The sequence below is a fragment of the Rhinolophus hipposideros genome (genome assembly GCF_964194185.1).
Source record: "Rhinolophus hipposideros genome assembly, chromosome: 1".
NCBI lineage: Eukaryota > Metazoa > Chordata > Mammalia > Chiroptera > Rhinolophidae > Rhinolophus > Rhinolophus hipposideros.
In genome coordinates, this window is record NC_138047.1 from 81,678,671 (window position 1) to 81,705,226 (window position 26,556).

Here is a 26,556-nt window from a genome sequence, read left to right on the forward strand (position 1 = left end):
ATGATGTAAATGAAGAACAGGAAAGTTAGTAAGTAGAACCTAGAATTGAATCCAGAGTCTCCATCTTTATCCACAATGTGCTGCTTCTTGTCTAGTCAATATTTCTTAATGTTTTTACTTTGTTCTCATGGGACTCTTTCAAAAGCAGTGGGTTTTTTGGCAGTAGTGATTGGGGATCACATATATGCATATATGTGCAGAATTATCAAATAAATTCATCATTCTCCCCACCACCGTACTTTTCAGTATTTCTGAATTAAGAATATTCCAGTGAGACCCAACCCTGTTTCTAACATGTTTCATCTTTAACTGAAACATGTGTGGCAAGGTCAAAGAAAGTCTATAGATTTAGGATGCCTTCATTAATCATTTAAGGAAGGGACAGTTTCCCTTTAGCACCTGAGAGATTTTTATACGTCAGGGCCATGTGTTACAGTAAAATTTAGGATAAGTTAAGGGTATGTGTTTTCTTTGTAATGTGAATGAAAGGCTGTTTTTAACACAGGCACTTTCTTAGATGGGTAAGTTTTAGGAAAGAAAGTACTGTGGAAATTGATTCCCTTAAAACCATTCTTTTGTGAGAACCCATGCAAAGTTTTCTAGTATGTGTACCTAGTTTGAAGACCAGCTTAGGAAAGACAACAGGCAGAAGTCTGAACTCTTGAATTTAAGAAAGCTAACCTCCACATGAGGTTTGTTCTTTTAAAACTAGTTTTATTTATTCCCAAGGTAGCTGTATCTAGGGAACAGGAAGATGCCTTTTCTTAAGTAGCCCAAAGCATATGGTCTCTTGGAGAGTTTTGCCTGAAGGTACTTTAATAATGGGCAGTTTAAACCGGATGTCTTTTTTAAAATATCGGGGCCCTGTTAATTAAGTACAGAACTCTTCATGATGTCGGAGTCTACCTATGAAGTGTTTTTTGCCTCTTGGCTTACTAGAGTCATACCTTGGAAGCTCTGATTAAGAGAAAGTTAGGATATAGCAGTCCCTTCCCATTTGGTGGTGGTGGTGGTTGCAGTTGGAGTGGAAGGTACTCCATGTACATTTTCACAGTGGGTTTCAGGCTGAGCTCTGGAGGACATGTCACATTCTACCACCTGATAGATGCACCCTGTGTATCTCCTACATAGGTTCTGGCTCGTAAAGAGAGTCTGTAAAGGCTCTCAGGAAGCTCTCACAGCCCTTCACATACTGTAGAACTGATCTTTGGCTGTCAGCCTGTGTCTTACCATAGCTCCTCAATTGTTGCGTTTTGTATGTACTGGACCTAGTCTAGAGCAGGCCACTTAAATATGGATTGATGGTTACTCTGGAGCTCTTACCATTCCACTGTGGATTAACTAAAATGTCATATTCTTGTGCCATTAATATTCTCAAGCTTTTAACAAAGTTTACTTGAACAAGCAAAGAAAGGCTAAATTCTGAGTATATTAAGAGTCACATTGGGGAAGGGCGTAAATCTTGACACTGTTCATTTCTAGCACTTCTCAAAAAGGATTGCATCTTTTTTCAGGAAAGTGAAATTTTGAGGATGTTGTGTGACATTCTCTTAATATAGTACATTGACAACTGCGGTATAATAAATAATACTACTCTGTTCTGTCTTATTCATAGATTTGTTCCAGTGTGCTAAGTAGTTCTATAAATTTTTGTATTATTGTATAGCCATCTCATTTGCTTCCAGTTAAGCATGGGATACTTTTCTAATAATAAGTGAAATAAATCTATTTTTATTCAGTAAATCTGGAGAAAGAAAGGAAAATATTCATCTTATAATACATATGGTGTGCCCTGTACTTGGGCTCTTTTGATTAGTTACAGAGTCAACAACTTGCATATTCATTCAGTCCTGGAAAGAATGGATTCTCCTCTGATTCCCCCCCCCCCCCACTTATTGGCATCTCTTAGCTAAGCACAGAAAACAGAATTTTTCTTGATTCTTCTTAATTGTATGCATATACATATGTGTGCTTATTGAATGAAGTACAGTGCTAATTGCATTTGGAGAAAGTACGTCGTTTTTAAGGAAGTCTTTAAATTGAAAAATTTCTAAGTCTTTCTATAAAATCTTTTTACAGTTAACTTATGTTTTATTGTAAACATATTAGAGTCTAAACATATTAAAGTCTAATAATAGTCAAATTTTCATCTTAACTCGCCTTTTGTTGGAGGAACATGCCCCTCTGAATTTGGTCTTTCAAGGTATCAAGTTTATTTCTTGTATTGTCTGAATTTATTTAAATTAATTTTTATTTTCTCAGATGAATTTGTCTTAACTACCATTTTATATATATGTAGAAGATGTTTCAGTAAAGCTAGAAATTTTTCCATGACTTTTTTAGTCATAGTGAAGAGATCACAGCTTCACTCCTGTACCCTTCTAGCCTAAACTGTACTCTTTAATAGCGTTTTTCTTACTGTAGACATAAGTTGTGTTTATCCATGCAAATTTAAAATGTCAGCTGAAAAAGCAACGAAGAGAGCATCAGGGGACTGCCATGTGATTTTGTTGAGACTGGGCTTCATTGTGCTTCCAATATTGTGAAATGTTCTTGAAAATTCACACACTTTCTGGGTTTTTCTTTTTTTTCAAGCTGAGCTATAAGATTTTCCTTACAGAAGGTTTATTCTTATTTTATAAAGTATTTTTATTTTTAATTAAGATAATTTTCCCTCTTAAAATTTGTATGGATGTGTTAATTTTTTGTCTTGATTTTACCAGATTAATTAAATAAAAATACCCAATCAAAACTTTTAAAGGGAAGTATTACACAGTTACCAGCTGCTGTGTCTTTTCTACACAGTCAGCCTTGTCTTGGTGTATCTTACAGAGGACCAGTCTCATTCACCTACTTTAGACCTACATGCAGACAATAGGCTGAAGCTGAGATGATCAGCCATCTCAGAAAAGTCACTTTTCTGTTATTGTCACACTTGTAGAGCCACAGTTAATAAACCCTTATTGTGAGCATCTACTGTGTGAACAGAGAACTATGCTGAATATAATTCTTTTCTTTAACTGTCGTTCTTTTTCTGTTATGAGAACTGAGTTACCATTGAGGTAGCATTAGCAGAAGGGAGGTATCAAGTCTCTGTGTGTGTGTTATATGCTGTATAAATTCATGTCAGTAGAAATGATCACTGTTCACCATGAATGCACAGTCCCAAAGGAGAAGTATATCACGGGCCCTACGGTTAAGGAAGGGAAATGTGTAGAGAGCCCAGTAAGATTTTCAGAGAACATCGTTATAGTTTCCTAAATATTCTCGGTGTAATACATGGTACTTTTTTCACATTTAAATCAGTTAGTTCATATTAAAGCTGCTTTTACTAAAGTGCTTTGCAGAGATTTTCTAACAGTTCCAGTTTTGATAATAAATTTGTTAATATTAACATGCATGCAGGAATGCTCTTTGTAATGTCAGAGTTCTTTCTCACTTTTAATGCAATGTCAAATTTTACTTCTCATCTTTCCTGTTGGTTTGACTCTTGTGTTTGTGCTTTCCACTTTACAGGCATGCAGTATGGTGACTATGTTAATAATCAAGCTAGCTCCGCACCAACTCCCTTGTCATCAACTTCCGATGATGAGGAAGAGGAGGAGGATGAGGAAGCAGGTCTGCTTTAGCTTTACACCAGTTCTTGATCTTTTCCTACTCAAGTTTTTTTTTTTTTTTTTTTTTTTTTTAAATAATGTCCACAGTCCTATTAGCCTTTTAAAAAAAAGTATCGTTGCAGATTTAGCTCAATGAATTTGCTTGGTTTGGGTTATAGAAGGTTGGGGGTCACTTGAAATGAGGTGTTTTGCTTCTTTGTTTTGTTTTTCTTCCTTTGGACATCTTTACCATTTCATTGAGTAACGGTACATCTTTCATATGTTAGAGTGCTTTCTTCTTTCAGAAAAGCGTTTCCTCTCATGTCACGCTAAAGAAAGAGCACTGACTGAAGCTTTTGGCTGATGATTGCTCTTGACAACACCCTTTTAGGAGCGATGTTTTATTTTCTGCTTTGCATGCTACTTTAGTCTAATGAAATTAACCAGTTGGGTTTTATAATAGTGATAGAGAAATAGGATGTTTTTTTGAGGTCTTTTTGGCACTTATATACTTAGAAAGCCCCAAATTTGTAGTTGTTTTCCTGCTTCATGAAGTAGTAGTTCCCATCTTGCTAGTAGAAGAAATAGTTCATAGGATTATGTGTTGCCACCTTTTAAATATCTTTTCTGCCTTTAGTAGAACACTGCTGAACATTAAGTAGTTCAGTTCTTCCATTAATTCTAATAGTTTAAGACTGAACCAATAAGTTAATGATCTTTTCAATTTATTATATATGACCATGATTCTCCTGCTATCTTTATTATTGAGTGGAAGGATTTGCTCTATAAACAGTCCATTTGACCAGAAGTTTCTATTACCTGTGAATTTTTAATTTCAAATTCTTATGCATGATGGGCAGGGGGTGAAAATAGAGGTTTCCAGAGGAGGAGTAATTTTTCTTATTCTAAATATGTAAATACACGTCTACTTTTCTGAACTTTTTGTAATTTTTATCTTACACAATTTCAATTTATAGAAAAGTCATTAAAAGAGTAAGAGAAACTCCCATATCCATTTTACCTAGATAAACCATTTTTGCCCCACTTGCTTTATAATTATGTATTTTTTTCCTACATCATTTGAAAGTAAGTTGCAGATATCATGAACCTTTGCCGCTAAATAATTCAGTACATATTTCCTAATTATAAAGACAATGTCTTATATAACATAAACACAATACAGTTCTCAGGAAATTGGACACTAATTACAGTAATATCTGCTACATAGTCTATAGTCAAATCTCAACAATTAACCTCAGTAGGTCATTTATAGCTGTTTTCATGGCCCAGGATCCAATGAATTTAATTGCATTGAATTTAGTTGTCATTTCTATTTAGACTAAAGAAATAATCCCTTACCCTTTCTGTTTCTTTCTTCACTTTGATATTTTTGAAGAATATAGGCAAGTTATTTTGTACAATGTTGCTCAGTTTGGGTTTATTTGATGTATCCTTGTGATTAGATTCAAGTCATGCATTTTTGGCAGGATTACCACTGAAGTACTGTGTTATCAGTGCATTCTGAGGCACATGATGTCAGTTTTCAATTTGTTTCCATATTGATAATGTTAACTGATCACTTGATGAGATATGTCTCCCAGAGTTCTCCAGCTTGTCCTACTTCTCACCCTTAAAATTATTAAGTTATTTGAGGGAGATTTTTTGATACTATGTCTATGTCCTGTTCTTTATTAAACTCATGCTAAACATTAGTTTTAGCATTCATTGATGATTTTCTAATTCCAATATTTCTCCTATATTTATGAGTTGAGGTTTCATTTTAGGGGAGGATTTCCTTCTCCCTTGTTATTTTTGGGTTCATATTGACTTGTGAATTCTTATTTTATTCAGTGGGTTATAATCCATTACGATCACTAGTTATTTTGATAGCAACTTGTCCTAGACATGGCCAGTGGCAGCTCCTTCTAACTAACTGTCTTTTAAAAATGTTCTCATGAATCTTTAAGCACTTACTTTAAGTACCTTAAGGCCTCAATAAGATCTTCCGAGCTCATCTTGTACTTACGTTGCTGCAACCCTTGAATGAGGCATTTCTCCAAGAAGTCCTGGTTCCTTTAGTGGAGAAGGGTGTTGTAGAAGCCAAGATGTGGTTGTGATGTGTGGTTGTTGCAACTGGTGGGTCATTCTTCCCAGGCCACAAATTAGTATTATCATTTAATGTATATATTATCCGGTCCTTCTTGTACTTATTGTAGATTTTCATTTGTTAAAGCTTGGGATTTCCTTGACAGCAAGTCTATCCAGCTGTCAAGTACAGGAATATTTGTTTTAAACTTTCAGTTTTAAAAGAAAACTATTTGATTGCAGTTCCAATTTTACGTTAAGCCATCTAATTAGATTTTTTAAATTACGTGCTACAAATAGGCTTCCTTTTTAAACTTTCCTCATAAATTCATACGTGGAAGTAAAATAGGATTTCGTATTAGGAACAGTGTTATATTTTAGAAGCTTATATTTTAAGCTTCTAAAAGTTCAGAATTTTTGGAAAATAAAATTAAAGAAAGGTTGAGCAAATAACATGCTATCTATCAGGTTTCCATAATGGTTCTATCTTAAATTCTTCCCTCCTTTTTGAGCTTATTCAGTCATAAGTATTCATTCCTTTAGTTAGTGCTAGAGTGGAATTTACACTAGTTTTAGGTACAGTAATGCAGACAAGTATTGTTATACTTGTAATAGTAATGAATACTGACTAGAAAATGGGAAAGGGAATAAGCAGTAAGAAAAATTGAGAAGTGTAATAAAAGGGGGGTGTGGGGGACAAAGTCTAATTCAGACTCCAGGCTGTGATCAGCCCTAGCCTCTGGAGCAGCTAATGTCTGTCACCTGCTGTACATATTCCCAATCACCTTTCCTCTAGGGAATTTTCAGGTTGGGAAGAGGCCAGGTAACAGGAAGCTATTTCCCATAACTCTGGTAATGAGATAGCTTGATGCTATATTTTGTGATGTTGGAAAGAATACTTTTTTGATGTTTCATAATGAGTTTTAAGGTGCTGGTCAGTTTTTGCTTGATTTTCACACAGACTAATAGTAATTATTCAGTGCCAGGCACTACATCAGAGATAATGATATGTTTATGGTTTGCTTGGGTATGTTTGAAGGTAATATAGTTTGACTCAGAACAAGTCAATCAACTCCTATAGATAACAAGACAATATTGGCGTGCTTAGCTTCAACTTTCAAAGAGAATTCTTTTCTTTTAAATTGAAATAAATAATATAGTATTATTAAGTACAAGACCATGCTGTACATTATTAAATTCCCCCAAACTTATTCATCTTATAACTGGAAGATTGTACTATTTGACTAATTATCTCCCTTTTCCCTCAGCCCCCAAGAGAATCCTTAAAAGGGTTCAAACCTATTTTTCCTTTTAATGAATATACTATACTATTTTATTAAGTAAATATCTTTCAATTGAATTCGATACATATTTAATATAGCTTTAAAATTTCACAAATTTAATACATATTCTGGGTCTATGAAGGATATAAAAGGGTATCTATGCCATCAAGAAAAGTATTAGTTGGAGAGTTTTTGGTATTCTTATACATTAAAACGAAAATGTAGTGTATTTGTAGGTGTACCTGTTACCTGAACATCCAGGTTGAGAACATCCTGTATATAAGATTGCTATAGCTGGAAGCTCCGTCTTTCTGTACAGCAAGAGGCAGCAGAGTATTCGGAGCTATAGTGGAAGAAGATTTGGTACCAGTGTTTAGAGTTAGAATTCAAAAGGTACTTTCAAATAGAAGTAGTGTTCAAATGGTGATTGGATGTCTAGGCCAGTCCCAAATCTAATTAACTGTTTTTTATTTTTTCTAGCCTGTTGCAGATATATAGTATTTAATCAGTAATAATGGATTATGGATTTTATAAATGTCTGTAAACCAACTTGGTATAACAAGTACCAGTTATTTCATTATTCTCTGAAAAAGTGTATCTGAGTTCTGAACAACCAATTTATAAACATTATTTGATAATGCCCCATTTGTAAACTTCATTAAAAACCCAAGGAGCTCACAGTCTAGATTAGAATATAGAACAAAATTACAGTAAGTCCTATGTTAATCATAGTGTTTTCTAGGAATACATGGGAGAATCTGGAACCAAATGTAGGATGGGATGATGGAAGATGCTCTAGTGGTTATCTGAGCTGAATCTAAAAGGAGAAGGTAGAATTAGTGAGGAGAGATCTGGGGAGAGGCAGAGGTACTTTTGAAAACAAAGCAAGAAGCATGAGAGAAGATGGCATATTTGGGGAACTGGAGTGAATTTGGGACCTATGGTCTGCAAAGGACAGTGGACAGAAGAACTGAGTTAGCTTGGGTAGGATGGCTGGGTAAGATCTTTAAGAACCTTGTACAACCGGTCCTGGAATAACATCATTTTCTTATATTGATGAGATGCCGTAGGAACTTAACTCTTGTTTATATCAGTTAGCCTGTGGTCAAATTGATTTCATTACATATACGTTGTTTCACTTAAAGTTGTTTCTTAAAGTTGTAGAAGTTATCACTAGCGTTAGGTGAGGGCTTACTGTATTTCAGTAAGTTAAGGTGTTTGGATTTTATCTTGAAGGTAGTGAGGAGTCATTTAAGGAGTTTACATGGGAAAAACATAGCCAAAATTGCATTTTAGAAAGATCTCTTACAGAAGAATGCATTGGAGTATGTAGAAACTTGAGGCTCTTGGAATAATCCACTGAGAAAAATGAGTTCTTAGGCCTAGGTAGCAGGAAGGTTGGAGAGGGAGAGTATAGCATAGCATTACCAAAAGAAGGAAACCGTTTTTTACAAATCCAAAGTAATTGTGTTAGCAGTGATAAATATTAAGGAATGTTTGGTTGGAGTTGGGGAAAAAACAATTGGCTTTAATTGGCTTTAAGAGGTTCTTGTTTTTTCTCTTTCCCCCCATTTGTAGCATTGTTTGAGGAGAGGGAGGGAGAGAAGAGAGAAAATGAGTATTTCCTGAGTGTGGCTAGTACCTTGTTTATTTATGTCTGTTATATCAGTTTAATTTTAACAGTAGCCCTGTGGAGTAGGTGTTTTAAAATCTGTTGTTAACAAGTAAGAAGTGATTAAGAGATGTTAGGTGTCTTGTCCATTTTCTCTCAACTGATAAGTGATGGAGATGGAATTTGAATTAGACTTTTTCCATGTTTTATGCAAGTTATGAGGAAATAAAATTTCAAATTATCTGGTTAATTTCAAGTTACGACATACCAGTAGGTGCATTGGACTTCGTTGACCCATGTTGCTTGTCTTTTAGGGAGAAAATATTTAAGTCTTTTTTGAAAGGCTTAAAAGCATCCTGTTACTTTTCCCCAACTTCAAGGATTCTGAGCTAGTCTTACAAACTGTTCTCCCCCTTGTTACTTCCTCAGATTTCAGCTCCTCTCTTCTTCCTCCTTTTCTTCTTTCAATGTGTGACATAGAAGCCAGCAAAAGAATGAGGGAAAATTCTTCCCAAGTACTGCATTCAGACTCATCCCCCCCATTTGTTCTCAGAATATTTATTATCACTAATTGTAGCGTGAAGTGACTGAGGTAAACTGTGCCTATGTAAGGTTTAAGAGTGGGGACAAGTACCAAAGCTGTTCCTTCAACTAGAAACCAGCTTGCATGCGTGCAGAAAGCAGGATTTTGCTTGGTATAATGGTTCCAAAGATCAATACAATAGTTTAGCTGTCTTCATATACTTATAACGTGTTAGGGAAACAGATACATACATGGTTACAATACAACTTGCAAAGTGCAATAATTCAGGGTCGAGAAAATGTCCCTACATAGGAGAGGAAATGATTTTCTATGACCATGTCAAAAAGGTTTCATGGAAGATGTGAAGATGAGTTGAAACTTGCCACATGGCGAAGGGAAATCTAGGCTATTGCGCCAACATGTATTGTGCATAAAAACAGGAAAAAATGGTGTGTTGGGTGTAGAGTGAGAAGTTTGGTGTGACTGAAGCATAAAGTATTATAGAAGGAAAGATGGTACAAAAACAGGTAAGAGAGGGAGGTGAAAAGAACAGGTGGAAGCCAAATTTTGAAGTTATTTCATGACAATACAAAGGCTGTTAGACCTTATTCTATAAGGTGATAGGGGAATTAATAAAGGTGTTTTTAAGCATGTTCAGAGTATTAACATGTAAGTTTCATGATATACCTTTAAAAAAAAAGTACCTATTTGATTTATGTTGGCAGTGATGGTGTGACCAAATTAGAATTAATCTAAACAATACGTTTTAGCAAAGTGTGAGTCTACTTGTTTAGTTTAGTGGTTCATCTAGATTTATAACTTTTATTATTGCTTTGATGTTTTAACAAGTCCAAAATAGAGATTTGCATTTATTCTCTTCTTCTGAAAGTGAATTTTAAACTAACAGATTTCAAATCATTCAATAAACAAATCAGAATATTTCTATGAAAATAATACTTTAAAGCTTATTGATTATAACATTATTATTAAAATGAGCAGTATTTTTTGAGCATTAATACTTGATTTGACATGAAAGAAGCTAAGCAACATAATTAGGTAGCAGTATGTTTTCTTGAAATAATTTGATATGTAAATAATCTTTTATCTTTGGACTTAATTTTTTTCAAGAATAAGTATTTCTTGATATTTACATGTAAAAGTTGTTCTTGATCAGAGAGAATGCTATGGTATTTTTTATAAGAGCTTATTGAGATATAATTCACAAACCATAAAATTCACTCATTTAAGTTGTACTGTTTAGCAGTTTTTACTATATTAACAAAGTTGTGTAACCATCACTGTATAATTCCAGAACATTTCATCACCCCCAAAGAGAAACTCCAGTCACTTCTTATTCCTACCCCCCTACACACACACACACACACACACACACAGCTCTAGACAACCACTAATCTACATTTTGTCTCTATTGATTTGTCTATTTTGATCATATAATATGTGATTATTTGTGACTGGCTTCTTCCTCTTAGCATAATGTTTTCAAGGTTCATTCATGCTGTGGCATGTATCACTACTTCATTCCTTTTTATTGACAAATAATAGTCCATTGTGTTCATATGTCACATTTATTTATTCATAAGTTGATGGACGTTTGAGTTTCCACTTTGTGGCTATTATAAATAATACTGCATTCATGTACAACTTTTTGTGGGGGGATCTGTTTTCATTTCTCTTGCGTGGAAGCACCAGAACGTATAGTAACTCTACGTGTCACCTTTTGAGAAACTGTCAGACTGTTTTCCAAAGTGGCTGTACTATTTTACAGTCTCATGACAGTTCAGTTCCTCCACATCCTTGCCCAAACTTGATGTAAACTATCTTTTTAACTATAACCACCCTAGTGGGTGTGAAGTGGTATCTTCTCGTTGTGGTTTTGATTTTCATTTCCATAACGGCCAGTAATATTGAGCATCTTTTCATGAGCTTATTAGCCATTTGTTTATCTTCTTTGGAGAAATGTCTGTTTAAATCCTTTGCCCATTGTTGATTTGGTTATTTGTCTTTTTATTGTTGAGTTATAAGAGTTCTTTATATATTTCGGATACTAGACCATTATTAGATATATGATTTGCAAATAGTGTCCAAATATTTCATTTTGTAGAATATATTCCATTCTGTGGATGTCTCTTTACTTTCTTGATGGTATTGTTTGGAGCGCAGAAGTTTTAAGTTTGATGAAGTCCAATTTACCTCTTCTTTTGTTGCTTGTGCCTTTGATGTTATATCTAAGAATCCATTGCCTCATCCAGGGTCATGAAGATTTACTCCTGTATTCTAAGAGTTTTATAGTTTTAGTGCTTACATGTAGGTCTGTGATCTACTTTGAATTAATTTTAATGTAAAGTGTAAGGAAGGGGTCTAACTTTACTCTTCTTGTGGATATCTAGTTGTCCCAACACCATTTGTTGAAAAGAATATTCTTTCCCAATGGAAATACCTTGGCATATTACATGAAGTTCACATAATATAAAATTAATCATGTAAAAGTTTCCAATACAGTGTCATTTATACATTCACAATGTATTGCATCCACCATCTCTACTTAGTTCTGTCATTTTGATTGTTGTGTATCCCAAGCCATAGACTTCTCTTTTATAAGGAACTTACACAGCTGTACTGTTACAAAAGTCATTACAATTTAATTTATCTTACAATGTCCTAATACTGATAAATTATATTTAATAGCTTGCAATTTGATAGGTGCAGTTTTTAAAGTGTAACTGTATTAATACTTCTGTCAGTCTAAAATTTATATTTGTGTACTTGACTATTTTGAGTAGTTTGGTATCTGCTCTTCTCTCAGATGTCATCACATGTGTTTGATTAAATTTTATTTCACTCATCAGCTCCATATTCTCCCTATTTTTATCCCCTATTCTTACATTTATACATGTATTTTTAAAATGTCTTTAAACAGCCGCCATTTTACTCTTTTACTAGAGTCAGCAAACTTTTTCAAAATTGCTTAAGGCTGCTCTGGGATACGTTATCATTTTAAACTTAGTAGATGCTTTGGTTTTCCTTTTAGGTGTTGACAGCTCTTCTACCACAAGCAGTGCTTCTCCAATGCCCAACAGTTATGATGCCCTAGAAGGAGGCAGCTACCCAGGTAATTTGTTTTGTGTTTATTTGAACGGTACTATCAGTTGCTTTTAAACACGAACATATAATATACATAATTAGTAAGCTATATTTTTAACAAGAAAAAAGGGGACGTTTTCCTGGTATTTTTCAGCCTTAATTTAAGTGTTAATTGTTATAGAATAACTATGAATGTTGTTTGTGGGAGGACTAAGAAATTTTATTATTTTTGTTATCAGGCTCTATCTTTTTCCTCCTTCTAAGAGACTTTTAATAATGAATAATTTTTCTCTTTTCCTTTCAACTTTTATGCTAATAACTCCTTAAATAAATTTTATATTTCTGTTCTCATGCTTAGGTACTTGAATTCCTTCCAACTAGCCTCTGAATATAAATATTCTTTGACTCTTTACTCCCCCTATGGCTCCTGGCTGCCTCCACCAGGTAAATAGACTAACCAACTTGGGTGTAGTTTTTTGGAGGCATTAATTTTAACCGTATCTGCAAATAACTTTGGTCATTACATACAAACAGGAATAGTGGATAGTACTGAAAAAAAACCAATACAAACTTAACTTTTATAATTAATAATCATTTCATTATATCTTGTACTGTGATTTCCTGATTCGCCTGTCTCCTACGTATCATTCCTAGCACTTCTGTCACCTGACAACCACACCTGACCTTTCTCGTTTTCTCTTTCTATTTTTAATGATTCCAAACTTCAGGACTAACAGAACAAGTAACTTTGCCCTTCTCTTTATTTCTTGTCACTTTGGTAATAATCCAGGATGGAAGTTGGATTGTGCTGTACTTAACACACTAAATTGCTGTCATTATCCTATGAATCAGTAAAAAACTTTAATCTTCTCAGCTTAGTATAGAATTCCCTTTTAATGTTTCAGAATACTTGAATAAACTACTTAGTTTTGTGTGATTAAGGATATTTTTCCCTAGGGATGTGTGTGTGTGTGTGTGTGTGTGTGTGTGTGTGTGTGTGTGTGAGAGAGAGAGAGAGAGAAGTTGTGGACCATTCCAGGAGCAATCACTGTCATCAAAATAGGGGATAAGAATTACTTCATTCACTAAAAAATGAATGCTATAACTATATAGTACTTCATGCACTTCAAATTAACCTGAAGTGACACGTCCAATGTGGTGTAGTTAAAAGATCATGGCCTTGGAATTAGACCTTGGTTTGCTTGTCTGTTTTCGTTCATCAACAATTTTTAATCTTATGAACTGTGCTTTGACAGTACATGAGTGAAACAGCAAGTTTTCTAGTTATTTATACTGCACCAACAATAAACAGATGTGAACATCTGTAACAGTAAGATTAAGTGAATTGAAATTTACTATATATCAGGCACTAGGGTAGATTTTAGGGCTGTAGAAATGTATGAAATATTGTCCATTTCTTAAAGAAGGGGAAAAGTTTTAGACCTCTATGTTTGTGACTCTAGTTCTTTCTTAAAATCTTACACGGATGACTATTGTCATGGTAAGAGACCTTCCCATTTATAGTCCCCGTCACCGTGAGATGGGATGAGCAGACTATCTAAGGATACGACACTGCACTGAAGCTCTTGTCCTTTTAAGTCTGGGAGGTTACCAGAAAGCCACGCCTTGCTTAATTAACTCAATATAATAGCAGAATGTCTAGGAATGTATGTTCAAAATTAGAGCCAATAGAGTCAGTAGAAAGATGTGATCCCTCAAGAAACTTTTAAAAAATAAATTTTTTAAAGTCGGATGTTTTTGAGAACAAATTTTTTCAGTCTGATTGCTGGTGAGGACTATAATTTTTATATGAAAAACATAAGTATTTTTTAACAAATCTATAAAGACATCTATATAATAGCTTTGACTTGAAGAAAAAAACTAAGTCGGTATACCAAAATGTTAATAATGGTTACATATAGTAGAGTAATTTTTAGGGTTTCTTCTTGTTATTCTTGTATATGATTAAAGTTTTTTTTTCAGTTTTAATCAAATTTTAGTTTTTATTTTAAATTTAAATAAAGGAAGAACATTCATTCATTAAATTTTAATTAGCATCTGTTACACACCAGACATTGTTTTAGGAGCTGGACACTATTCTAGATACTGTCCTTCGTACTTTCACTTTTTTGCCTCTGCAAATAATGCAGACTTCTAGAGGACTATAGAAATATGCCACTCTTTCCATGGACTTTTTTTTATAAACAGCAGGGTCAGATAAAAGGCACGTTAAAGAGTAGTTGACACCCTTTTCATTGCTTTGCTTCATTTCCTGCTTGTAAGCCCCATTCCTGTTTAAAGAGTAAAAGGGAAAACAACTGTATTTATTTATATACACACATACATACACACACACACACACACAGGTACATACAGAGTGCCAAAAAATGTATACACATTTTAAGAAAGGAAAAAAACTTTGTATTAAAATTGTATTAAATTGTAATTAAAATTGTAATATTCAATATATACTGATAACAAAAGAGGAATACAAATCATGTGTATGCATTTTTTGGCACCCCCAGTAAATAGATAAACAGATACACGGTTTTTATATTTATTATATATAGATAAGGTTTTTACATTTATATCATATTTATATATATATTTATATCATATATATGACATACGGTATAAATATAAAACACTTATCTATTAAAAATACAGACCTAATGAAGTATTTGTCGGTGAAGTGATACAAAATATAAGGTTGTCTTGTAAATACTTCACTATGAAATAAAGATGGGGTGGAAACATAAAACAAGATTAGCAAAATATTGATGATTAAAGCCGAGTGATGGGTGTGTGGGGTTTATTATTCCGTTCTTTCTACTTTTATGTATGTTCAGAGCTTCTCATAATAAAAAGTTGGAAAAAAAAATGGGAACACCAAAGGAGTTCCAGGAGTCAAGTCTTTATAGAGTCAGGTTTTCAGGTGTTAACCATGTTTTTCCCTTTGTTAGATATGCTTTCTTCATCAGCAAGCAGCCCTGCTCCTGATCCCGCTCCTGAATCTGACCCCGCTCCAGCTCCAGTGCCTGCTGTCCCCCAGTCTTCAAAAATGGCTAAACCATTTGGGTATGGTTATCCTACTCTTCAGCCTGGTTACCAGAATGCTGCAGCACCACTGAGTTCTGGAGTACAGCCCAGTAGCCCAGTGTATTCTGGATTCCAGCCGTATGCTCAAGTATGTATATAGTTATAGAGAGACATTACATTTCTAAAAATTGTGAAACTTAATCAATTCTAACAATCCCTGGTGATTCAAATGGATCATAGGTACAAATATAGGTAAGTCTAGATCAAACATATGTAGAATTTGATTCCAGTGTTTTTTTGTGTGTGCATACATAGAAAAAGATAAAAAGAAATACAGGGCCTGGCCCTGTGGCTCAGGTGGTTGGAGTGCTGTGTTCCTAATGCCGAGGTTGCTGGTTCGATTACCACCTTCGGCCAGTGAGCTATGCCCTCTAGCTAAGATTGTGAACAACAGCTCTCCCTGATCTGGGCAATCAGAGGTTGGTGTGAGCTGCCGAGGACTATTGTGTGCTGCTGTGGGCTACTGTGTGCCACCACGAGCGGCCAGTGGCTGCATGAATGGCCACTGTTGTGAGTGGCCTATGACTGGCGACCGACTGCCTCAGCCCGGGGGGTAGCGCAAGGCTCATAGTACCAGGATGGACCAGGGAGCTGTGTCCTACACAACTAAACTGAAAATGGCTTGAACCGGAGTTGGGGGTGGGAGACAAAAGAAGGGGAAAAAAAGATAAAAATATCAAATTTTTAAAGAGGTTATATTTGAATCAAGATATTAGCTGTGATTTTTCTTTTCTATGTTTTACTTTTATTTTCAGTCTCTGCAATGCACTGGTATTAATTTTATTAACCAGGAAATTAAACTAGACGTGTGTTTTTTTCAAATTCTGTATAACTAAGCTTGTTTTCTCCTCAAAAAAAAAAAAATAAAAGGTATAAATGTGGTTTGGGATTTTGCTTCCCACTTTTAACTTGAAGAAACCTCCATGACCTGTAACTGAGCTGGTGAAAGCCTCCACATACATAAATGCTTGTTAATGATTATGTTCATTAACTACTGTTATGACCCATTCTGACGTGACCTTGTTTGGAGTCACGTCTCAACTGCCATCTCAATTTAATAATACAGAACAGAAGGTACAAATGTAACAGGTATTTTTAAATAAATACTTATTTTAAAAAACAGCTCTTAGTAGACTAACCTTATAGAAATTTCATCTTATGGTAAACTAAGAATAAATATTAGAGGGAAATAGAAATACCATTTGTTTCTGGAGTTTAATCTTAGAATTAAGGCTATGAAGGAAGAAGAAAACTGGGCGAGCCACTACAGAAATAAAGTTGGTTAGTACAAACTTCCCTGCCTTCCATTTTGTTAGATTTTTCTTTATAGCTTTATTGGGCCAGATTAAGCACTTTTTTAGTTATTCTTATCTGACTCATGTGCTTTAGGCAAATTACTGTTTGGGATCATAACATTTCATTTATTTTTATGAGAAGAAAACCAAGTTCAAAGAAAGAATCTGGTTCTTGGAGGAAGTGTTGGGCAAGGAAAAAAATTATTTTGAAATAGTAAGTGGCTTTTTATAATGACATCAGGAAAAAGTCCTTTGGGCCAACTATGGCCTGCTCCCGTTTTTGGTAAAAAAAAAAACAAAAAAAACCCAAAACACACAAAAAACTTTTATTGGCACACAGCCATATGCATTCTTTTATGTACGTATTATCTATGGCAACTTTGGCATTGCAAGGGTAGAGTTGAGTAGTTGCAAAAGAGACCATGTGGCTCTTAAAACTTTGAAAGTGTTTACTGTCTGACCCTCTACAGAAAAAGTTTGCTGACCCTTGACATAGGAGAGGTTAAGAGATTGTCTTTGGAATAAAAGTAAAAGTTAATATTTAATATACTAGATTTTTAATATAGCCTCATTCTATTCTTCTGTTATCACAATCCATTTTATACTCTAGCTTTAGATTAGAGGAGTTTGGTTAAAGGGGACAGAAACAGACTGAAAAAAAACTTTAGTTATTAACCACAGTTGAAATGAGCATCATAAAACCAAAGCTTTAGAAGTAGACTGCTAAAGATCATCTACTCCCAACTCTCATTTTTTAAAACCTTTTATTGAAATATAATCCATATTATGTAAAAGTATATAAATTAACAGCATACAGCTTGATACATTTCTACAAATTGAACACACTCCATTAACCAACAACCAGAAGACTCTGGTGTCTTTTCTAGTCACTAACCCTCCAAACAAGTTGACAACTGACAGTTGATTTCTGATCCCACAGATTAGTTTTACCTGTTTTTAAACTTTATATAAGTGGAATGATACTATATGTGCTGTTGTCTAGACTCTTGCTCAACATTATGCTTATTGTATGCTTGTAGTTCATTTGTTTCATTGTTATAAAGTTCTCCTTTATGTGAATATACCACTTTGTTTTATTGTTGATGTTCATTAGGGTAAATTTCCAGTTGGGGGCTATTACGAGTAGTACTGTTGTGAATATTTCTGTTCATGTCTTTTAAATAAATATGTATATATCTAGAAGTGGAAACACTGGGTCATGGGGTCTCCATATGTTCAACCTTAGCAGTTAATGCCTAACAGTTTTCCAAAGAAGACATTCCAATTTGTACATCACATTAGCAGTGTGTGAGAGTTCCAGTTATTTCTCACCTTTGTCATCGCTTGGAATTTTGACTTTTTGTACAATCACCTTCCTTTCATCATTTAAGTAAAGAAATGGAGACTCAGATAAGGAAATCATCTCTCCAAGACCAGGCTTAGTTCTGAGAATACGAAAGTCCTTGCAGTTCAGAATTAAACACTTTTTTCCTTTCTTTAGCTGGTAGGGACTTGTGCAGAAGAAAATCAAAGGCAGATTTGATATATGTATCTCTCTAAGCAAGATTACACAGCAGCCATTTATTTTTGTCTAATCCTAATTTAAAATAGTCTTTTGGACACTACTGCTTTAGGATCAGTGAGCAATAATGATTAAAGCTATAATGATTAAAACAATAATGATTAAAGCTAGGACGTACATTTAAATTCTTACCTGTTTACTACTATGTTTCCCTGAAAATAAGACTTAGCTAGACCATCAGCTCTAATGCATCTTTTGGAGCAAAAATGCAGGTAAGCAAAAAGAGGAAAATAAATAACCAGTATTCCAACCATTAAGATGTAAACAGCAACACTAGGAGTCTATCCTTTCAAGTTTCATGCTGTGCATTCCAGGGGTAGGGTGAAAGCTAATAAAGATGCTTGTCATCCAAATGACTTGTTTAAACAAATAAAAGAAGTTGATAAATGTAGATATTGTTTTAGAAATTTTTTATTTCTTTAATAGCATAAGAGGCAACCTTTTATATTATTACATATCCTTCATCTGATAGTTGCATAATGTTTTATAAACAACCATTGTTGGGCAAAACTGAGTATCAAAATCAACGCACACACACACTCCTCTATGCATGTGTTTTATTCTTTAGATGCAGTTTCTTTAGGTGGAATTACTGAATCAAAACAGCTAATTTTACAAGACTAGAATTTCTCTTTACCTATTCATTGTAGAAAAACTTACTCCATTCCTACCATGTGGCAGCACTATTCTAGGCACTGAGGATACAAGAGGAAACGAAACAAAATTCCTGCTCTCAAGAAACTTGAGGGAGCAGGATTGATGGAACAATAAAAAGTAAATCAACGAATTCATGAGGTATTTCAAATAGTTACGAGTGCTGTAAAGTAGGCATGTAGAAGAAATTGCTCGGATTGGAGATAATGCAATAGGAAAATAGGAAAGTAGAAGTTACGTTTGAATTAACATTTAAATGACAAGAAAAGCCAGTCATGGAAAAATGTGGGGATAGAGCATTTCAGGCTAAGGAAACATACCTGCAAAGACTTAAGGCAGAAGCAATTTTGACGTGTTACAGGAATAGAGGCCCAGTGTGGCTGGAACTCATCAGCAATGAGAAGAGTAATAGAAATGAGATCAGAGAACTAGGGAACGTAGTCAGAAGCTTGGGTTTTACCCCAGGGGCAGAGAGGGGAGACACTGAGGATTTTATGTAAAGGAATGATATCTGGTTACATATTTAGAGAATCATTTTGGGGGCTGCTGTGTGAAGAATGGATTAGGGATAGAAAGTATCTGAAAAGACAAAAATGGAAACAGGGAAATAAATGGAAGCTTTGCTGTAATCCTGGAGGTAGATGATTGTATTAGGTTGGTGCAGAAGTAATTGTGGTTTTTGCATTGTTGAAATTTGCCGTTTGATATTGGAATACATTCTTAAATGTTGTTATATTATACATCATTTTGATGCGCATTTCTCGCTTTATGTTTTTCTGCTAATGACATTACTTGTTGTTTATTTTATATTTATTTTAGACTATGGAAAGGATGTTAGGCAAAAAGCGAATTCAAACTATTTTCATATTCGAGTTCAAAATGGGTCATAAAACAACTCACAACATCAACAACACATTTGGCTCAGAAACTGCTAACAAATGTACAGTGCAGTGGTGATTCAAGAAGTTTTGCAAAGGAGACAAGAGCCTTGAAGATGAGTGTAGTGGCCGGCCATCAGAAGTTGACAACAACCAATTGAGAGCAATCATCGAAGCTGATCCTCTTAAAACTACACGAGAAGTTGCCAAAGAACTCAACGTCGACCATTCTACGGTCGTTCGGCATTTGAAGCAAATTGGAAAGGTGACAAAGCTCAATAATTGAGTGCCTCATGAGCTGACCTCAGATCAAAACAAAATCATTTTGAAGTGTTGTCTTATCTTATTCTACACAACAACAACAAACTGTTTCTCGATTGGATTGTGACATGTGACGAAAAGTGGATTTTATATGACAACTGGTGAAGACCAGCTCACCAGTTGTCATATAAAATCTACAGGGTAGAAGCTTCAAAGCACTTCCCAAAACCAAACTTGCACCAGAAAAGGGTCATGGTCACTGTTTGGTGGTCTGCTGCCAGTCTGATCCACCACAGCTTTCTGAATCCCTGTGAAGCCATTACATCTGAGAAGTATGCTCAACAAATCGATGAGTTGCACCGAAAACTGCAACACCTGCAGTTGGCATTGGTCAACAAAAAGGTCCCAATTCTTCTCCACGACAATGCTCGACCGACAACGCCTGAACGCATATCGCACAACCAATGCTTCAAAAGTTGAACGAATTAAGCTGCGAAGTTTTGCCTCATGCACATACTCACCTGACCTCTCTCGCCAACCGACTACCACTTCTTCAAGCATCTTGACAACTTTTTGCGGGGAAAACGCTTCCACAACTAGCAAGATGCAGAGAATGCTTTCCAAGAGTTCATCGAATTCTGAAGCACGGAGTTTTATGCTACAGGAATAAATAAACTTAATTCTTGTTGGGAAAAATGTGTTGATTGTAATGGTTCCTATTTTGATTCATAAAGTTGTGTTTGAGCCTAGTTATAATGATTTAAAATTCATTGTACGAAACTGCAATTACGTCTGCACCAACCTAGTACTTTGTTCTAAGGTAGTATTAGAGGAGGCAGTGAAAAGTGGATGGATAAGGGATATTATTTGATTTGTTGGATCAGATGTGGTAGGTGAAAGAAAGGAAGGCATCAAGGATAACTCTTAGGTTTTTGGCAGAGTAACTGGGTAAAGGGTAGTGTACTTATTTAAATGGTGAAGACAGAGGAATCATCTGGGAATGGGAATCGAGTTGGCCATGTTAAGTTCAATTGCCTGATGGTGATGTTGAACAGTCGTTGATCAGTATTAGGTGGTCAGATATGCAGAAATAGTGTACCAATTTATAATTTCCACTAAAAGTGTATATGACTGCCCATTTCTGAGTATGCCAAGAATTAGTCATTTGTTTCTTTACCAAAGTCCATCCCTGTTTAGATTCTTTCACCACTCTGTTCAGTTCTTCTGGTTTGTACAAGCTATCTGTAATGAGTATATTAACCTTTTGTCTCATATATATTGCAATTCCCCCCCCCCCCCAGCTTTACATTTGTTCTTAATTTTAATGGTATTTTTTTGGCATTGGCATTGGAGAAATACTTAAATTTTATATAGTGATAATTTGTCTTTACCTTTGTATTCTTTAAATGATCTTTTTTTTTCCCCCCTCTTTCTTCCACCTCCCTCCCCACTCCGGTTCAAGCCATTGTTTCTCAGTCTAGTTGTGTAGGACACAGCTCCCTGGCCCATGCTTGTATTTTGAGACTTGCGCTCCCCCCTCTACCCCCCTCCCCCTCTGAGGTAGTCAATTGCCAGTTGTCGGTTGGCCACTCCCAGCAACTCTCACCGGCAGCTGGCCCCTGGCCTCTCATGGCAGCACAAAGCAGCCCATGGCAGCTCATGCTGGCTGCTCGCCACTCACACCTACCTCTGGCTGCTCACCGGCAGCCCAGCTCCAAAAGAGCTGTCGTTCACAGTCTTAGCTGTAGAGGGCACAGCTCACTGGCCCATGTGGGAATCGAACCTGCAACCTCGGCGTTAGGAGCCCAGCGCTCCAACTACCTGAGCCACCAGGCCAGCCCCTAAAAGATCTTTTTAACCTTAACATTAGGAAAATATTCCAGCTATATATTTTTTTAGTTCTTTTGTGATTTCAAATTTGCATCTTTCATGCATTTAAGGTTTTTATTTTGGTACATAATATAAATGATAAATCTCATTTTTCCACTGGAAATAGTTAGCTCTAACTTCTCTACAATTTATTAAATCTGTCTTTTCTTATTGAATAAATATTCCACCTTTATTTTATATCTTAAATTCTTATAAAGTTTGGTCTGTTTTGGGTTCTATCATATACTATTATTGAGCCATGCAGTTATTTTTCTCTTATCCTTTACAGCTCTACTGAAAATTCAGAATCCTTTTTATTATCTAGTTGGGTTTTTTTTCCCCCTTAACTTCACGAGCTTCAATTACTGTCAACATTTTGCTATTTATTTTACCTACCTCACCCCACACATACACCCTTTTTTGCTGAAGATTTAAAAGCTAATCTTGGGCAGAGGAGTTAGGATGGAAAAAGAGCATTTCTTGCGTAACCACACTGTCATATCCAACAAAATCAACAAGAATTTCTAAATGTCATTTAAAGTCTAGTCTACAGTGAGATTTGCCCCATTGTTTCAGAACTTTTTTTTTTAACAGTTGATTTGTTCAAATCAGGATCCAAACAAGATAATTGTATTTACTTATATCTCTTAATTTTTCTTTTTAATTTTAGCACAAGCCTCCAGTCCATTTTTTCATGCCATCGATTTTTTTGAGAAAACTGGGTGTATTTTACTATAGAACGTCCCACATTCTGAATTTGGCTGATTGCTTCTTGTGGTGTCATTTAACTTGTTTCTCTATTCCATTTTCTATGGATTGGAAATTAGATCTAATGATTTGATTATATTCAGGGTTATTACTTCATTTACTTATTTACTTAAACCAAAGTAGGATATATTTTGGTTCTGCTTAACTCATATCAGGTTGTCTCACTTTTAGTGGTGTGAGGATTGATTAATGGGTTCATATCTTGACCACATGATCCCTTCATTGTGAAGTTCCTTATTAAACTTTTACCTAGTGGCTTTATCATCTATTGATATCTGTTTATCATCTGTTCCAGGTGACCATTACCTGAATCATTTATTTCAATATGGGTTGTAAAATAGTGGCTTTCCTGAATTTATGATTCTGCATTGATTAGCAGGAATTCTGCAGTACAGTCATATATGGAGTGCTTGGTAACTGTAAAAATGGATGTAGAAAATCTGTATACAGACATAAAATTATTGCCCCACTTTTTTGGGATTAATAAAAGGGTCAGGTTTAGAGCAGTGTAAACATTAGTTTATATTTGTAAACAAACAATGGAGAATTAAAACTAATAAAAATAGATACAGGTGTAGAGATCAAGAGTGAAACAAGGTATCTTTGAATATACCTTACTGTAAAGTTTTGGCATTAGGATTACATAAATATTATATTTGTTTAAAAAAACATTAAGTCAAAAAAGATAAAAAGCGATCCTTAAAATGAAAAGCAAACAAAAACAAATGAACATGTTTATCAAGTTGATACAGTCTGATACAAAGAAAAGCATTACTTTAGTTTTTCTTAAAACCCAGTATTTGTATGTTCTCAGTGGGATATAATCTAAGTACAAAAAAACTGCAAAGAAATCTTGCATTTAATTTAATAACCTTACATTTATAATAACATGTTATATTGAAATGTATTTTAATATGTTATAGGGTAAAACAAGTAATGCTGTTACAAGTAATGTTAATGTTACCATTAAGAATCAAGATTTTCAGCAAAAGAGAAGAGATACAGGTGTAAAATGAAAAAAGATGAATTAAAACTCCAACATTTTAAATTTGAATAGGAAATGCCACTGTGAACTTATTTTTTCCTCTCTATTTAAAAATGTATGTTTTGTATCTCTACCTGTTGTAAAATTGGAAGTAATAAATAACACACTAGCAGTGAACACTTTTATTGCTCAGATTAGTCTCTAGATACCATCTCTATTTAAAAGGAACCAAGTTTCCTGTTTGGTATATGACTAATTTGAAGTCTGAAGGAGGAATAGTAGAAAATGTGATGCCAAAAAGCGAGGAAACAAACAAAGATTGATAGGTCTATATCAAAAGGACACTGAGGCCAGCTTGAAGGCGCTCTCACTGGCCAAAGACTGGGTAGTTTGAGCATGAAAATGAATAATTCGTTAAATCACTTGAAGTTAATAAAAAGCCGTGAATTCATAATACTAAAAATACAACAAAGGAAAGAAAAGTGAGCATGGCAAAATTCATTGACCATCATTGTACATTTCTATGATATCAACTCATTCTGAAAATTGACAGTTGAAAAAACTTAAACATAAGCATTTTATCCAGCCTTTCCACTATGAGCTGTATTCAGAGAAACCAAATTCTTGATGTTGAAAAGCATTGTTGCTAAAATTTTGTTGTGAGCTTTAACCATGCTAATAAGATTTTAATTTATTCAGTAGTTTTTCTTTGAGGGTCTTTTTTTATAAGAATGCTCTAAATTGAACTGCCCTGTTAAGTTGTTCTATTACCAAGCCAGATTTAAATTTTCTTACCTTCTTTTTCTATATGTTAAAATCCTGTATATAGTGTAATAAGTTTTATTCATGTTTGTTATATTGTTTTGTTTTGTTTTGAATTGCTCTCTCAGCAGTATCCTGGTATGAACCAGCTGTCCTCCAGTTTCGGAGGACTGAGTCTTCAGAGTTCTGCCCAACCAGAAAGCCTAAGACCTGTAAACCTCACTCAGGAGAGGAATATTCTACCCATGACTCCTGTTTGGGCTCCTGTACCTAATTTGAATTTAGACCTCAAAAAATTAAACTGTAGCCCTGAGTAAGTATTTATTTTACAATCTTTAGTAAGTAATATACTTTGTCGGAAGCACTGTATATCTCTCAAAAAAAGTAAAAGTAATATATTAATTCCTTGATTGGAAGTTTTGTTAATGTGGACACTTCTATTTTAGTTTGTATAGAAGTTCTGGATGTAAAATTCAATGTAAGTTGTCTGTTCCTGTCCCACCTGTGTCTCCATCCCATCACATTCCCATTAACTAATGCTAGGGACATTTTTTTTATATTTGAGTGAAGGGTTTCAGGAACCCAAATCTAACTGTTTTTCTTTTCTTAAAATTTCCCCCCTCACTTTCCATCAGTAATAATTGCTGGTGTCTTTTAAATAAGGTGGCATCTTTAAAAGTGTATGCCCTTTTTCTTTGCTTGAAAAGGATACAAAGTTATGTGATCTGAAGAACAGGTTTAGATAGTTTATCTGTGAATTTTCTTTTTCCACTTAGTAATAGAATGTGAAGACTGTTACTTACTGGCTGATTTATCCAGCTGAATTTAGATTTGGATTTCCTTTATTGAGTATTTCCTCACTTTATGGGGAAGTTTAGCCCGCAGCCTCCATCTGGTGGCCACCAAACCCTGGAGTATCCTTTGGGAGGATGAGCTCTGTTACTTAACCTCACAGAACTTTTGGCCTCCAAGACCCAAAGTTCTCTGTTCTTCCTGCTTGCAGTACTTCTGTCCCCTAATAGGATAACCCTCTGCACCCATAAGGCATCCTCGTGCTCCTGGTCTCTCTTTACAAACTAAACTCTGATTCACAAAACAACATATCTTCTTCCTTGCATTAAGAGTTGGTACTTTTCTTTAGAACCAGTATTTTCCTTTTTTAAGGCAACAGATTTCTAGCTTTTTAATAAACTGCAAGCTTCTCTTTTTTTCAGCCCAAATCTTAGTTTCCAATACAGAAAACAGAAAATGGAGTTGCTCCGAGAGTTCCCCTTCCTCTGCCCCTAACCCTAACCCTAACCACGAACCCCCCATCAGTGCCTAAGGCAGTGCCAAGATGGTTTCTATAAAAATACAGAATCATTGATTCCAGATTGAGAACAACTGCCTGTCTTGGGTGTGTAAGCAGCTGTCAGGTCGCTAAACATATGCATTTATAGCCTTGTCCTATGAATTAGACGTTCCCTAAGTAGGTGAATGTAGTATATATATGTATATGTGTTAGAGAGTCCATAGGTAGGGAATGGTGTGTGCATTTCTACATTTGTGTTTTCTGTGAAAGTATCTCTCTTTTTTTATTAACTAGTTTATTGGGGTGACAATTGTTAGTATACTTACATAGGCTTCAGGTGTATAATTCTGTAATACATCATCTATAAATCCCATTGTGTGTTCACCACCCAGAGTTAGTTCTCTTTCCATCACCATATATTTGATCCCTTTTACCTTCATCTACCACCTCCCGCTCTCCTTACCCTCTGGTAACCACTAAACTATTGTCTGTGAAAGTACCACTTGTTTCAAAATAGCAAAGCAGAATAATTAGGACTACAGGCTTTCGAGGTGGACATACCTAGGCTCTTACTATGATTTCACTGATAAGTAGCTATGAGATTTTTGTGCCAATTATGTAACCTCTCAAATTCTTGGTATTGTTAACTGTAAAACAGGAATAATAATTATGCCTGCTATTAAGATAGCCATTCAAAAAATATTGACTGAATGCTTTGAGTGTCAGGCACTGTTTCTGGTGCTGGGAATGAAGCAGTAAATAGGACAAAGCTCTCAATCTCATGCAGCTTATGTCCTATTAGGGAAGACATACTCTGAGAGGCCAAACCACTGAATATATAAGGTAATATCAGAGTATTACTATGAAGTAAGGAATAGTAAGGGTGGAGGGTGACTGTTTTTAATTGAGGA

At 35.0% G+C, this 26,556-nt stretch overlaps 1 protein-coding gene across 4 annotated transcripts in view; it reads left to right on the top strand.

Annotated features, from left to right (window-relative positions):
- SEC24B (SEC24 homolog B, COPII coat complex component) overlaps window positions 1-26,556 on the top strand; it is an 80,690-nt gene that overhangs the window by 30,909 nt on the left and 23,225 nt on the right. The window contains exons 4-7 of one of the 4 annotated variants that reach the window (XM_081050257.1): window positions 3,517-3,618; window positions 12,149-12,229; window positions 15,165-15,388; window positions 24,486-24,667. In XM_081050257.1, coding sequence (XP_080906383.1) covers window positions 3,517-3,618; window positions 12,149-12,229; window positions 15,165-15,388; window positions 24,486-24,667 — 589 coding nt within the window. Of the gene's footprint in view, window positions 1-3,516; window positions 3,619-12,148; window positions 12,230-15,164; window positions 15,389-24,482; window positions 24,668-26,556 lie in introns of all 4 variants that reach the window. The other 3 variants (XM_081050256.1, XM_081050258.1, XM_081050259.1) reach the window with 3 other exon arrangements.